At 41.6% G+C, this 14,481-nt stretch overlaps 2 protein-coding genes and 1 long non-coding RNA gene across 3 annotated transcripts; 1 reads left to right on the top strand and 2 right to left on the bottom strand.

Annotated features, from left to right (window-relative positions):
- Positions 1-1,441: 1,441 nt before the first annotated feature.
- LOC142943950 (uncharacterized) lies at positions 1,442-3,196 on the bottom strand. Its single transcript, XR_012952292.1, has 3 exons — positions 3,141-3,196; positions 2,836-2,971; positions 1,442-2,015 (listed from the first exon to the last, which is right to left on the bottom strand). It is a non-coding gene; the product is annotated as an uncharacterized LOC142943950 (long non-coding RNA).
- A 1,549-nt stretch (positions 3,197-4,745) lies between these two features.
- LOC142943954 (phosphoenolpyruvate carboxykinase [GTP], mitochondrial-like) lies at positions 4,746-9,993 on the top strand. Its single transcript, XM_076085522.1, has 4 exons — positions 4,746-4,751; positions 7,708-7,870; positions 8,220-8,315; positions 8,525-9,993. Exons 1-4 carry the CDS (start codon positions 4,746-4,748, stop codon positions 8,992-8,994), a joined length of 735 nt encoding a protein of 244 aa, XP_075941637.1. The 3' UTR covers positions 8,995-9,993.
- Positions 9,994-11,007: 1,014 nt separating this feature from the next.
- Positions 11,008-12,569, bottom strand: LOC142943953 (myelin-associated glycoprotein-like; the record flags this gene model as incomplete). Its single annotated transcript, XM_076085521.1, has 3 exons — positions 11,008-11,279; positions 11,393-11,698; positions 12,173-12,569. Coding segments are annotated over 3 exons (975 nt in total), but the record flags the coding sequence as incomplete, so codon positions are not given.
- Positions 12,570-14,481: the final 1,912 nt, after the last annotated feature.

The following is a 14,481-nucleotide window of genomic DNA, read 5'->3' as shown; positions in this document are numbered from 1 at the left end:
AGCTAAAACCCATCTTCTCTAGGATCAGCAGCTGTGACCACACAGGTTACCTTAAAGGGCCAGCGCGTCGCATTAAAGGGGATCTATCGGCAGAAAGGGAATGTTATGTTTAAAATGATGTTCTCTTTAGTGTTTAATCACCTGAAATATCTTGATAATGATATATTTTAGGATATAGAAAGTTTTCTGAAAATAAATAAATTGTATTCAATTCACGAATAAGTTTACAAAACCATGTCTCATATATACGGAGTACTTTCTCATTAAATGAAGGGAGTATGTGCTCGTTCTTATCAATATAGACGGGGTTATTATGTATCAGGATGTGATTCAATTGACAGATGATGAATTATATTGAATTATTCCAGATTATCTAAAACAACTTTTTTCACGGTCAAATTGAAAGTTTAAATATTGATAATAAAGCGAAGAAAGCCTACACTACGGTAAGAACAGCAGGTCAGTTGAACCACAAAGACCGTCTGTCAACTGTGAAGGACGTTTCGAATCATTTAAACTATGTTTTTCTCGTCCACATGCATTTGTTTACAATCGGTTCGCTCACGTTTGTTTCCACTATTATTATTATCACAACCGAAAGAACCAATGATGGAGACACAACTGCAACGATCCATTACATCAGATGTTTGTGATCACTTTCATACTACAACAAAGATAAAAGTAAGTAGGTCAGACGTTTATAAATTATATCCAAACACCAGGTTTTTATCTCCAAAGAAACTCTCCGTTTAACTCTAACTTTTACTTTTTGTGGCTCATGTTGAGGAGTGTTGCAGCACAGACAGACTGCACCAAGGTCAAGGATTTTTACAGCACAAACAAACTGGTTAGAAAATATTATTCAATTATGTTTGCAGAGGGGAACCACTGTAGTGCAATGCTAACATGTCATCAGATACAGCTGTCAGTTTATTAAAAACACAAAAAGGCTGTTTTCAGCCACTATGACCTCCAAAATGGCACCAGAGTGGGTCTCATTAACCTGAAAGCCTTCCTGATGTTGTGCGTGAACACATGAATGCACTGGCGAGTCCCTCTCGGTCTCAGGTCCAGACCTCCATGGGCACCATGGCCTCCTTGCAGCCCATGGGGGGAAGCAGGTTCTGCTCGCACAGGAACTGAAGAGGGAACTGGACCAGGAAGCCGCGGATCTTCTTCAGCTCCTCGTGAGCCCGGGCCGGGTCCTCCTTGTCCAGGCCCGGCTTGGCGAGGTAGCCCTCCAGCTCCAGGATGCTACGGACGTCGCTGGACGGAAGACTTCGGAAGAGGAAAATGCTGAAACATTGCAGGATATTGCGAGCGGAGATATTTGGCAACGAGAAGAAGACGTGATGAGGAAATTTAACAGAAGTACAAAAAACTCTAATAAATAAATAAATTAGATTTACATTTAAAAAACTATTTTTCTCACAGTCTTGTCTGAATACATCAGTATTCAGCGTCTGTCTGAAACGCTCCGTTTTAGCGCCTGTCTCTTTAAATGAGCCCAGTCTGCTCTGATTGGCTTGTTAGAAAATGATGGCGATCCTCTGCAAATGTGGTTCTGAAGCTCATATGGGGATACTCTTATAGGGAGGTTTATTCTAATGTTTTCTGATCAAGGTAGCGCACAAAAAAACTGACTGGGTCGTCTTATTTCACAGTTTGTGGGTTGGTAAGAACTCCAGATAGCCAAATGTATGTGAGTTCATTCATTTTTCATGATATGTCCCCTTTGAAACCTCAAATTTAGAGACGGTTGCGTGACGGATTACTGAACGGGCATGTTGGGCACAGGCCCAGGGGCCCAACATGTCAGGGGCCCCCCTGGACAAAGAACAAAAAATACATGAAACAAATATTGTTATAGTGTAATAAGTTATTACGAGCGTATTTTCCAGCTTGGTACTCCTGCCCGTCCATCACCGCCGTAACCGTCTCCGAGTCCTCCACGATCACCGCCACCTCGCTGTCCCTCTTTCCCAGCATGCTCCGGTCGTTGATGTTGGCAGAACCTGCGGAACCACAAAATGAGTGCGATCCCAGAATCGGCCAGCAGGGGGCGCTGCAGCGCCTGAGCTCAGACTACATGCTGACGTTCATACTAGTAAAATACAGGAAATTAAATAGTCCAAAGAAATGTATATAAAAAAAATAATTAAAGATATCTGTTAATAAATGGGTCTTCACTTTCATATCAAGGGCATGGAAGTGAATGATGTCCTTTATATTTAATAGTTATGTTTATCTTTATGTCACTGTAGACAGGAGCTGGACAAAATAACAGAAACGATTACAGAATTCTATTATTAAATTGTTGTTTCAGACACAAAATGAAAGTTCCTTGTGGTAACTCTAATCTTTAATGATGTAGTTTTATTTACACTGAATTATATTTTAGTTTCTGTTATTTGTAGCTGCGCTCTACAGTTATCTGTGTGAAAGAAACATCTGTTACCCGACACATATTTCACACCATATCTCATTACGGTACAGTTCAGACATTTCTTCATTTAAAGGGTCAGAAGGGAAGTTTGGGAACCGCAGTTCTGCTTTAGGTTATGTGGAACCTTTAAAGGTTCAGTTCTAGTTCAAAAACACAAACATGTTTAGAAAACCAGCAGCAAAGTATCAAACAAATGACTTTTCTTTGTAACATTTTCAAGCTTTTTAAATATTTCCTCTTTGATATAAAAGGACGCCACCGTCTCTGTGCTGCTCCCGTTTCTTTCTCCTCTATTATACATGAGCCGTCTGGACTACAGGGGAATATTTCATTACATCTTGTCATCTTTTAATCATGCGATGGAGGAATCGAGAACGTGAGAAAATTACCGATGATGACGGTGTTGTCGTCGGCGATGAGCATCTTGCTGTGGACTTAGATGAGCTCGTGTGACCAGCTTCCCCTCCAGCTCGGCGTGAGTCCTCAGACCGGCGATGGAGATGTAGTTTATCCACTGGTCTCCCACTGGAAACCAGCAGCAAGCAGTCAGAGTCGTGTTTGACCAATTCATTTAGGACACGATGAACGACTTTTTAAAGATTCTTCTCAACAAATCTTGAGTTTTTTCATGTTGTCAGGCTAGCAACACACGAGAGACACTCATGTAAAGGGAATGTGAAATTAAAATACTCACTCTCTCTCTTGAGCTGGGACATGATGGAGTGTTCTCCTCTGTTCATGGTCCTGCAGGGAAAACAGAAGGTGGATGAGAAGCAGGTCCACATTCCTCAAGCCTCTGTGTGTGTGCGCGCGTCAGTGTTTGCATGGAGAGGGTTGAGTGTTTACTCAAGAATGCAGGCTAGATAATGAATGTCAGCCACAAAAGGAATGGCATGTACACACACGCACACACACACACACACACACACACACAGGGTTTACAGCACTGTGGTTACAGAGTTAAGGCGTGGCAATGATCTATCACTGGAATTTAACCATTACATTACAGATTACATTACAGTCATTTAGCAGACGCTTTTATCCAAAGCGACTTACAATAAGTGTATTCAACATCGGTTTTCGAGAGAACAACTAGTCACCAGAAGTAATAAGTACATGTCCCTACCTCAAACAAGCATCTAAGAGCATAAACCAGAGCCAACGTACAGTGCAGAAACAAAGGAATGCAATAAGTGCCACAAGCTAATATAAAAACAATAAGTGCAATAAGCTAGTATGAATACAGTAGATGCTAGGTAAGTGCTAAGCGGAAGGGTAGGCCTTCTTGAAGAGGTGAGTTTTCAGCCTGCGCCGAAAGATGGGCAGCGACTCTGCCGTCCTGACGTCAGTGGGGAGTTCATTCCACCACTGTGGGGCCAGGACAGAAAACAGCCGCGACCGGGTCGATCGGCCGCAGGGACCTCTGAGCGACGGGGCAACCAGTCGCCCCGAGGTAGCAGAGCGAAGTGGTCGGGCCGGGGTGTAGGGCTTGGCCATGGCCTGGAGATAGGAAGGAGCTGTTCCTTTCACTGCCCTGTAGGCTAGCACCAGAGTCTTAAACTGGATGCTTAACCCTCATGAGACAAACTCAAACAGAAGGTGGGTAAAAGGCAGCTTTATCGTCTCACACACACACGCACACACACACACACACACACACACACACACACACACACACACACACACACACACACACACACACACACCTGTAGTTGAAGTGCATGATGGCCTGGATGGCGCTGCCTCCTCCGTTGTTGATGTCTCCTCGAAGCCCGGCAGCAGAGGCGTCACCACGTACACTCGGTACTTTTTACCCTCCCTGAAAACGTTTGAAATGACACGGAGAAAGAGAAGGATGATATCTCACCGCCGAATGACTCACAAAGATAAGAACACCAGAGGACGATGGAGGATCGATAGCTCAACAGATTCATTATTATAATTAATAACTATGTTCAAACAGTGTTAGTGAGGCTGGGTCACAAAGGTAACACTGGAACATTCCTCAGGTGGTGAACAAACACCATCTAATGCTGTTTTTCCAACAAATTATTAGAGCATATATGGAGGTTTTTTAAACACGGGAAAACTCGACAATATCACTGTTTCTGTCAATGGAGTCTGTTGGCTTTGAGGAGGGAATAACGTCCGTTTCTTTTCACATCTAACTCTGAATTTATGATATATTCTGACTGAACCACAGCTGGTGATTGTTGGAACAGTGGAAAGACTCACAAAGTAATTGTGAGGTTTGTTTTGTTTGTCGAAGTTTGTTTGAAAAGATTGTTTCACGACGATCATGGAGGTAAGATGACGTTTTCCGTCAATGGAGTCTGGTGACTTTGAGGAGGCAAATATTACGACTTGGCTCAAATGTGAAATGTGTTCATTAATGTAACTGGTAATGTGTATTTTTTGGCTATTTTTGAACGATTAAAAAAGACATTTATACTGTTAGTTAATCAGTATTTTGAACGGTTCAAACATGAATACATGTTTTGCAGTTTGAATAAAGACATTTTCGTGACACTTGCAAGTGATAAATAATCGTCTTATGATTTTAGAGACTAGATCCTTCACTGAGACCTTCACTTTACTTCTGCTGCTGGTTAGAATATTCTAACGTGAATTATTCCAGAAAAATGGAGGGAGGGACGACAGGAAGACAAACGTGAAAACAAAAACTTTGCAAAGAGGAAAGTTGGATGTTTGTGTTTGAGTCTTGAGACACGTGAGAGTACACAACAACTACCATTCGTCCACTAATATATATAATATACTTAATCTGTACTTCATGTACTTAGAGTTTAAGATTGTATTTTATGATTTTTGTACCAAAAACATCTGAAAAGAACTTAAAGTAGCAGCTGTTTATATCACTTCACAACTCATGAGACTTCCCCTTTTTCAAGCATTGAATGCAAAGGTCTGCATGAACAGGCAGCTTCATCATGGGACTATTAATAGTAGAGCACAAAAAACAATTCCATTAATATCCATGAAGTGTAAACATTTCATTCTCTGGTTGGTCTCTGTAGCAGATATTTACATTCACATTGAAGGTTAGCTTCAACTGATATCACTTTTTATTCTAAACAATAACATCATAGACTGAGTGATAAAAACCAAAACTCTCTTACCTCGAACTGTTATTTGAAGAGGATCACAAGAAGCTGTTGCCAGAAATGGTCGGTTCTCAATCCTGAAGTAGTACCTGTCTGTGTATGATGTGATTAAACTGGAAAATAAAGTGGTGCAGTTTCTCTGACTCAGGTCTCCAGTTAGATTCATTGGATAGATGTTATCCTCCCTGTTACTGTTGAAAATCACATTATCTGGATTTGGGGGAAAATCTAAATCATTTTTAATCCACAATCCGAAGGTTGTTCTTGCGCTGTTGAATCCCTCCTCTGGTTTACCAGTGAAGTTACATGGGATTTGCAAACAAGATCCAGTCAGTGCTTCCATCTCTTGAGGTGCAGTAATGACTAGATTTAGATTCGGAACACAATCAGCCAAAGCACCTGTGAAACAGACTAATGATTAACAGTGGTGAGTAACATGCAAAAAAAAAAAAACATGAAGAGAAATATACTTCAGCAGTAATATTTTGCATTTTGGTCTTTTTTTCCTTGAACAGTTTTTGTATTGATTCATTTTCTTGGTTTTACAACAACTATCCCCCACGAGGCCGACCCCAGTGGTGACCAAACCCGTCTATATCTCCAAATAACTAAGTCAGTCTCGTCTCAGTGACAAAAGAGCTGACGCAGAGAATACAGATTGTAACATTCACATGAATTTAGGGTAAAATGATATGTGTCAAATAGTAAATGATTCAAGAGGAATACAAGTGACTGAACCAAAAGCTCACCTGAGAGAAAGAAGACACTCAGTAACATGTTGGCTGTCACCGTTCTCACAGACCGGACTGCCATGACACTCATCACCTGGATTCACAAACACAACAGTGGATTTTACAAAGCGTTCAACATGCTCTGTACAACCACAAGTTCCTGTGTGTTAAGAGACCACCGCTCACAAGGCTGCAAATGTGTACGACTCAGAGTGTTAGATGAGAACAAAACCATGAGTGTTGTCTTAACAAAGAAGCCCACATCAACAAGAGAGTGACAAATAGATCCTTTGGTTGGTGGTTTTAAAGAGAAAATAATGATATTCATGAATTTCAACAGTCCAACAATCCAACTTCCCTTTTTTAGCTGTCGTAATTTAAAACCGAGACAACTTCCTTTGAATTAAGACCACAGAGCGAGTGCTGTTGTTTTTTTTTATCAGAGTTCTTCCCTTAACTGCTCATATCCTGTGAGTCTATTTATTCTGAAATCTTTATATATTACATATATCCCAATAATTATAATAACAATAATAAGAACATGTAACAGCCAGTGACTTGAGTACAGTCACTGTGGATCACACTGAGCTTTATCTCTGTTGCTCTGCATCACAGGACTGATGAACCTCACAAACTATTATTTGTGTTGTTACAATTACATGACTGAATAAATGATTTACCCCAATAGCTAAACATTCTGCTTCCTCTTCTCTCAAATATCTATTAAAATCTTCAAAAAGTACATTTGATAAACACCAGCAGACAAAAGGTCAGGATTATTCTGTTTCATATTTAAAAAGAAAAACATGAAAATGTCCCATCAAGGAGCCAGTTTCACACAGATTATTGCAGAAACTGTATCTGTTGGTGTTTTCCTTCATAAAGGAACATAGAGGGGAAAATACTGGAATCCATGAGAAGCAGAGGAAAAGAACTCGCCAAGCAGTCAGAACAATATAAGGCACTCAATGGCATGAATAATACGGAAAAAGCTCAGATGGGCAGCTACTCTTTACAATTTATTAATATTTTATCCACACTTGAGTCCTGATACACAGACTGGCAGCAAGGTAACACCGGCGTGCCCCGGCTGTTATGAAGACATCAATCTAGCTTGACTCATGTGTTTGTTTCTTTGCCAACAAAGACATCAGTTGTAAATATTGTAAGGCCCCAAACAGAGCAAGAAGATGCTCATATAAAACGTATATATATTCCCATCTCTTTCATCACAGACTCTCTAAATCCAGAGTGTAAACAGTGCCATCTAGTGGTATGTTAAAGCAATGCCACCTATAGAAATGGAGAGACCTGTGGATCAGACACAAGTATGAACCATGACATTCAGATGTAGATTATTACAAAATCCACATTTTTTTAAAGATTACTGTGACGTTGAAGGTAGACTAAACTGTTTTGTAAAAAAAAAGGAAGCTCGACCCCGTGTGCCCACCCCAATTCCCGCTTCTGTGCCCCGGCGGCTCAGTGTCCCATCATTGACCCCCGGTGGGAGAGTGAGGAGGGCGTTCCCATCGACGCCATCATCTTCGGTGGCAGGAGGCCGGAAGGTTGGTGCTGCTCTCGTTGAGCATCCAGAGTTTTTCTCTCAAAAGTCTCAGACTTTATTTGAATATTATCAGCATTTTCATGCATGTTTTACCTCTCGAAGCATTTAGTCGTTAGTCTTCTGTGGTGTGACTGTCACAGAGGGAAGTGAGCTAAATTAGTCTAACTTGCATTGCAACCAGAAAAGGAAGCCCACAAACATCATGCACAATGACGCGGTGCTCGTGTTGTCTTCTTCTTTTAACACATTACATGTTTGAGTCGTTACAGTTTGTGTTGCACGTCAACGTGAGAAGTCGAGCAGCACACGAGCGGCAGTGCATTAAACGTGATCAAATGTTGACGTTGTAGGAGTCCCTCTGGTGTACGAGTCCTTCAATTGGCAACACGGAGTCTTTGTTGGAGCCTCCATGAGGTCTGAAGCCACGGCAGCTGCTGAGCATAAAGGTACTAACGCGCACCTGATCTCCATGTGGTCTGAGCCCCTGTAAAATACATTCGTACTGATTTACAGTTCTGGTCTGGTTGACTATTTGTTGATATTGTGACATCACCTATGATGTTTCAGCCATTGCAGGGCTTTCCTGTTGATGAGGTGTTTTATGATAATAGGACGTTACTAGTGCTGTTACTAAAGCCAATTCTTTATCCTCCAGGCAAGGAGATCATGCACGACCCCTTCGCCATGCGGCCGTTCTTCGGTTACAATTTTGGCGACTACCTCGCTCACTGGCTGAGCATGCAGAGCCGTAAGGCCCCCACACACCTGCCCAAGATCTTCCACGTCAACTGGTTCAGAAAGGACCCGGCGACCGGCGCCTTCCTCTGGCCCGGCTTCGGCGAGAACGCCCGCGCGCTGGAGTGGATCTTCAAGCGCTGCAGCCGGGAGAGGGAGGACGAGGCGGCCAAGAGGAGCATCATCGGCTGGCTGCCAGAAGATGGCGCCATCGACACTAAAGGTCTGAGCGGCAACGTGGATATGGGCGCCCTGTTCGACGTGCCCAAGGCTTTCTGGCAGAGGGAGACGAAGGAGTTGAGAGCCTACTTCACCCAGCAGGTTGGCGCTGATCTGCCAGCTCAGGTGGAGGCTGAGCTGAAGGCACTGGAGGACCGAGTGCACAATTAAAACGCTACGGACAGGAAGTTCAACCAGAAACAGGGCTGTAGTCACTGATGACTCAGGATTCAGATCATTAGGGTGCACTTATTAAGAGTCACTGGCTGGGTTTACACACACAGAGAACTTAGTTCTGTCACCACAGATTGGGTTTCATCCATGAAATACAGGTATAAGAGAGTTCTAGTACTCGCTGCTCAGTAAAGATGATTTATTCAGTTGTTTTTTTCAATAATGAATAAAAAACTACGCCTCAAAAAGACCAATAGCCAGGCCAGCAGTTAACTTTCTCTGTGTGTGTGAAAACACAACCAGTGACTCTCGTGTTTCTCTTTGGAATAAAAATGCCAGAGATAAAAAGCTAATAATCTATAATGCAACAACTTTGTGAAAAGACTTCCCACTAATAACACTGGTGAGAGAGACTGGTGGTAGGAGGGAGGTTTGTCTCGACATGAAGGTTAGATTTCTTTGACGTTGTCAAACTCCTCATATAGAGAAGCTAATCACTACCTCCATTCACTCACAAGACCTGGCATTGTACTAAAACACAATCAACACGGCCTTGTGGTGCCTTTTGAGACGTTTAACAATACAACGTCCAGGTTGCTAAGGTTTTCAGGCTGAAGCCCAAACATCTGTTTTTTGCAAATTTCGGACAAAAAAAGTTACTCATATTTTTTTAAGTGAGTTATAGCACCAGATCTTTTAATACACTATTGACTTGAGTCTCAGGAACTGCCCTTTCTATTTTCAATTAAGCTTTATATTCAAATCAATTTATATCAGAACACCATTAAGTACTCGAAACACCGTTTTCCACTGGGCGTTACTATGCATAATTCATTTTGCCGCTTATGTAATGTTAGTGATTAAGTTGTGTGATTTTCAGGTGGTGTTTACACGCAATATGTGAAATGTTGGACCAATAAATGCAACTGAGATTAATAGGTAATTTTAGAAGTATGGTTTTTATTACGGTGCAATGAATAAATGTCTTCAAATGTCTCATGTTCATTTTTGAAGTTATTAAAATACAAATAAAATATGGAGAATGCAAAAAAATGTAAGAAACAAGAGCTCAGTAAATGACACAAACATTTAAAAGGTAAATATAATCTTGTAGTACAATGTTAACGTGTGAACAGAGCTGTCTTTCAGAATACTTCCCTATTGAGAGCTTGGGGACCTCTATTTGAAGTGATCTGATAACACATTTCCGATCACAGCCACCCATATGAAGTCCGTTCAAAAATATAGATGATGGTATCTCAGCTAAAACTATCTGAGCTGCAGGAGTTCCCCTTTAATTATCTGTGAGCAATGAAGATTGCACTTTCTCCTGTTTCTTTTTCTACATAAACTTGAGATGAAACTTCTTGTATAAGTAAAAAGCATACTAAGAATCCAACCCAAATGTGACCACAAGACAACACTCATTTTCTCTTCACTTGAGCGTAGAGATCCTCTGGGACGTCAGCAGTCTGTGCAACGTTTGCCGAGTAGGACACTTTGACCTGTGCATACAGCGTGTCCTGCTGCTGTCCACTGTCCTGCACCGAGACAGAGGACGGTTCAGGTCCGCGCCTCGAGAAGTTGATCTCGCTATAATGGACGTCTTCTTCTGTTCTCGCTGTCTCTTCAACAGTCAGACTCTGCAAATAAATAAATAAAGCAAAAAGGAAGTGTTTGTGAGCCTTCAGCCGGATCCTTCCAAATGATTACAGAACTAAAAAGAGTTTATGTTCTCACCTGACTCTGTTGTGCAGTTGGATGTGTTGACTTCAAACGCCTGGAAGACAAAAGGTTGGGTTCAATATACAGAGTGCCAGAAGAAGATTTAGTTTGTGATACTTACCAAACACAGACAACCAGACAGATGAGTACGATGATCCCAATGATTCCTCCAAGAACTGAGCCCAATTCTAGAAGGTTAACTTTGCCTCAAGACAAGATGGAAAAAAACCAAATAGAAGTGACTAAATGAAGACAGTGTGAACATGTGACATTATCGAAGTCCTTTTAATAGTTACCTTTAATAGTCAGAAGGATCTCTGATGATGTTTGATTACCAAGCTCATTGGTGGCCACACAGTAATAAACTCCTCCATCAGTGACATTAAAGCTGTAAAAGTCTCCTTCAGATACATTGACGGGTCCATCTTTGCTGATCTTGAACCAGGTGAAGCGGCTGACGGGAGGATTGGCTCTGCTGGAGCAGGTCAGGCTCACCCAGCTACCTGCTGACACCGAACCTGGTGGACTGATAGACGCCGAGGTGTCCTTGGGAGCGTCTGAGGAGAATGTGACGGAGATGTGAGGTCAGAGAGCAGCATCAGAGCCTGAATGAGATCCTTAAGAGAGAAGAATCATCATGTGCTGACAGGATCCAATAACAAACACTTACATGAAACACTGAGAGTCGTTGTCTCCTCTGATGTCTTGACATCTTTTCCTTCATTCACAGGATATCTGGCAGAACAGTTGATGATGAATCCATCATGTTTGTCTGACAGAGTGATGTTCTTCTGGATTTTAGTTGTGAAGGTTCGATCTGTGTTTTCCTCTGTCATGATGTGAGGGTCTTGTTGGAGGTTCCAGGTGAGTTTAGGAGGAGAGTGTGGACAGGGAGTGAAAGCTGAGCAGCTTATAGAGACAGACTCCTTCTCCTTCAGATCACCTGAGATCTCAATCCTGGGGCTTGGAGGAGAATCTGTGGTTTCAAATCAAATACAGATTGTACACTGAAGAACACAGCAACAAGACCAGGAGTCTACTGCCATGCTAGCAGTACTCTTCTACATTTGAGAGCAAAATATTGTACTTTTACTCCACTAACAGTTTTTGGATTGTTCCTTCATAAAAAAAGAAGAACGTGTTTGTTCGGGGCTTCTTGTCATTTTTCTGATGTTTCTGAGTTGTGAACAGAAATCACTTTTTTTCTCCTTTCCTCTCCCATTAATCACCTCACGACCCCTCAGATTTATCTTGTGACCCTCTGTAGGGGTAACATGAAATGTAAACTTACACTAATTAATGTAGATTTTCTAAAAAAAACTGAACTCATGAGACTTCCCCTTTTTCAAGCGTTAGATGCAAAGGTTTGAAGGTTAGCTTCAACTGATATCACTTTTTATTCTAAACAATAACATCATAGACTGAGTGATAAAAACCAAAACTCTCTTACCTCGAACTGTTATTTGAAGAGGATCACAAGAAGCTGTTGCCAGAAATGGTCGGTTCTCAATCCTGAAGTAGTACCTGTCTGTGTATGATGTGTTTAAACTGGAAAATAAAGTGGTGCAGTTTTTCTGACTCAGGTCTCCAGTTAGATTCATTGGATAGATGTTATCCTTCCTGCTACTGTTGAAAATCACATTATTTGGATTTCGGGGAAAATTAAAATAATTTTTAATCCACACTCCGAAGGTTGTTCTTGTGTTGAATCCCTCCTCTGGTTTACCACTGAAGTTACATGGGATTTGCAAACAAGATCCAGTCAGTGCTTCCATCTCTTGAGGTGCAGTAATGAATAGCTTTAGATTCGGAACACAATCAGCCAAAGCACCTGTGAAACAGACTAATGATTTAAGAACACAGAGTGAGTGCAGTTTTATTTTTTATCAGAGTTATTACAATTTCATCATTGAATAAATGACTTACCCCAATAGCTAAATATTCTGCTTCCTCTTCTCTCAAATATCTATTAAAATCTTTAAAAAGTACATTTGATAAACACCAGCAGACAAAAGGTCAGGATTATTCCGTTTTATATTTAAAAAGAAAAACATGAAAATGTCCCATCAAGGAGCCAGTTTCACACAGATTATTGCAGAAAATGTATCTGTTGTTGTTTTCCTTCATAAAGGTTTCGTGGTAAATAATTTACATCATTTTGACATCAGACGTCTGTCTCTCCCGCTGCACGTGAGGATCAGCTGTTGTGAGTAGGTTCCACCGTTGCCACGGCAACGGTTGCATAGCTGCGGCGGTTTGTTTAGGGTGGGCGGGACGTTCCGACGTTCCTTTCAAGTTTGATTCTTTGTGACGTCACGTTTCAAAGGTGCCTTTGATGAAACATTGCTATATAATGTTGAATGATAGATGAACTCTCACATTTTGAAGTAACAGTCAAACAGTCAACATGTCTTCCGATAAAGTCATCCAATTTAAAGGCCAGAGTGCAGAATTAACTGCAACTCAACTGACCCATCATCAGAGACTATTTGAACAACACGAGTCCCTCAAAAGAGAATTAAATAGCCTCCTTCCACTCCAGAAGGAGGTGAAACAATTGAAGGAAGATCGAGAAAGTTTACAGCAAAAACACGCGGCTGAGTTGAAGGAACATGTGAGAATGTTCGCGAAGGAAAGATCGCTAAGGCAAGAAGAAGAAGTGCAGCGGTTTAAAACCACAGAGAAGTATGAAGCATTGGAGAAAGCAAATTTGAAAGATTTCAACTCTAGAATTCAGGAGAAAAATAAAAAGATAAAATCTCTGGAGAAAGAATACAGACTCTTAAATGAGGAATTTACCTCATTTAAGAAGAAAGCTGAAGAACAAAGCCTCAAGGAAGCTACAGACACTGCAGAATTGGAATCCTGTAAAAAGGAGTCCAAGAAAAAGAGTGGCTTCATTGAGGGAATGAGGCGTCGCTTTGACAGAATCACGACCTCAAACAATTATCGGCAAATGAAGATAGAGGAGCACATCAAGCGTGCTCAGTTAAAAGAACAGGAAATCATGGAGCTCCAAGAGCTCATTCCTGAATTGGAGAACAGGTTGCGAAAAGCAATCAGCAAGACTGAGGGCCAAGAGGCTGAGAGGAATCAGATCCAAATAAACTTGTTGGAGGCTCAGGATCAACTTGTTTCTACTAAGAAGCTGCAGGAGGAAGTCAGACTCTTGAAAGTTGAGGCAGATGAAAAGAACAAAGCGCTGGACAAGGCTGACCAGATCAACTGTTCTGTGAAAGAGCAGCTGGAAAAAGTGAAGCAGCAGCGGTGTGAAATAAACAACAAATATAAGACCGTGAAAGAGTCCAAGGCCGACTTGACAAAAAAATTGGACGCGGTCATGGCGGAGAAAGAAAAGTTGGAAAAAAAGTTGGAAAAAGAACTTCAGCTCTGCAAGGAAACTGTAGCACAGCAAAATAAACAGCTCAGCCTCCAGGACACCGAGATTGTGAGACTTGAGGGGGTTATTGTGCAAACTAATAACAAAGTAAATTCTCTCGTGCTAGAGCAAAATCAATGGAAAAGTTTCCAGCAACAACTCGGAGTACGACTGAATAATAACATTTCGATTCTGCGTCGGGGGAAACGATTGAAAAACAATCTGGATGCCAACCCCATAAGCAGGCTCAGAAAAAGTCTGGCACAAAAAAATGCCGAGATAGCAGAGCTGAAGAGCAGGCTGGCACAGCGGCCGCAATACGCCATCCTGAAGTTGGCAGCGTCCGAGTGGGACAAGCGAGACCTGAGGAAGAAGTTAAT

This window comes from Anarhichas minor, unplaced genomic scaffold, assembly GCF_050575085.1.
Source record: "Anarhichas minor isolate MPS153535 unplaced genomic scaffold, ASM5057508v1 ptg000161l, whole genome shotgun sequence".
Taxonomy (NCBI): Eukaryota; Metazoa; Chordata; class Actinopteri; order Perciformes; family Anarhichadidae; genus Anarhichas; species Anarhichas minor.
Note: the sequence above shows the minus strand (reverse complement) of the source record. Positions and strands in the feature narration are given on the sequence as shown.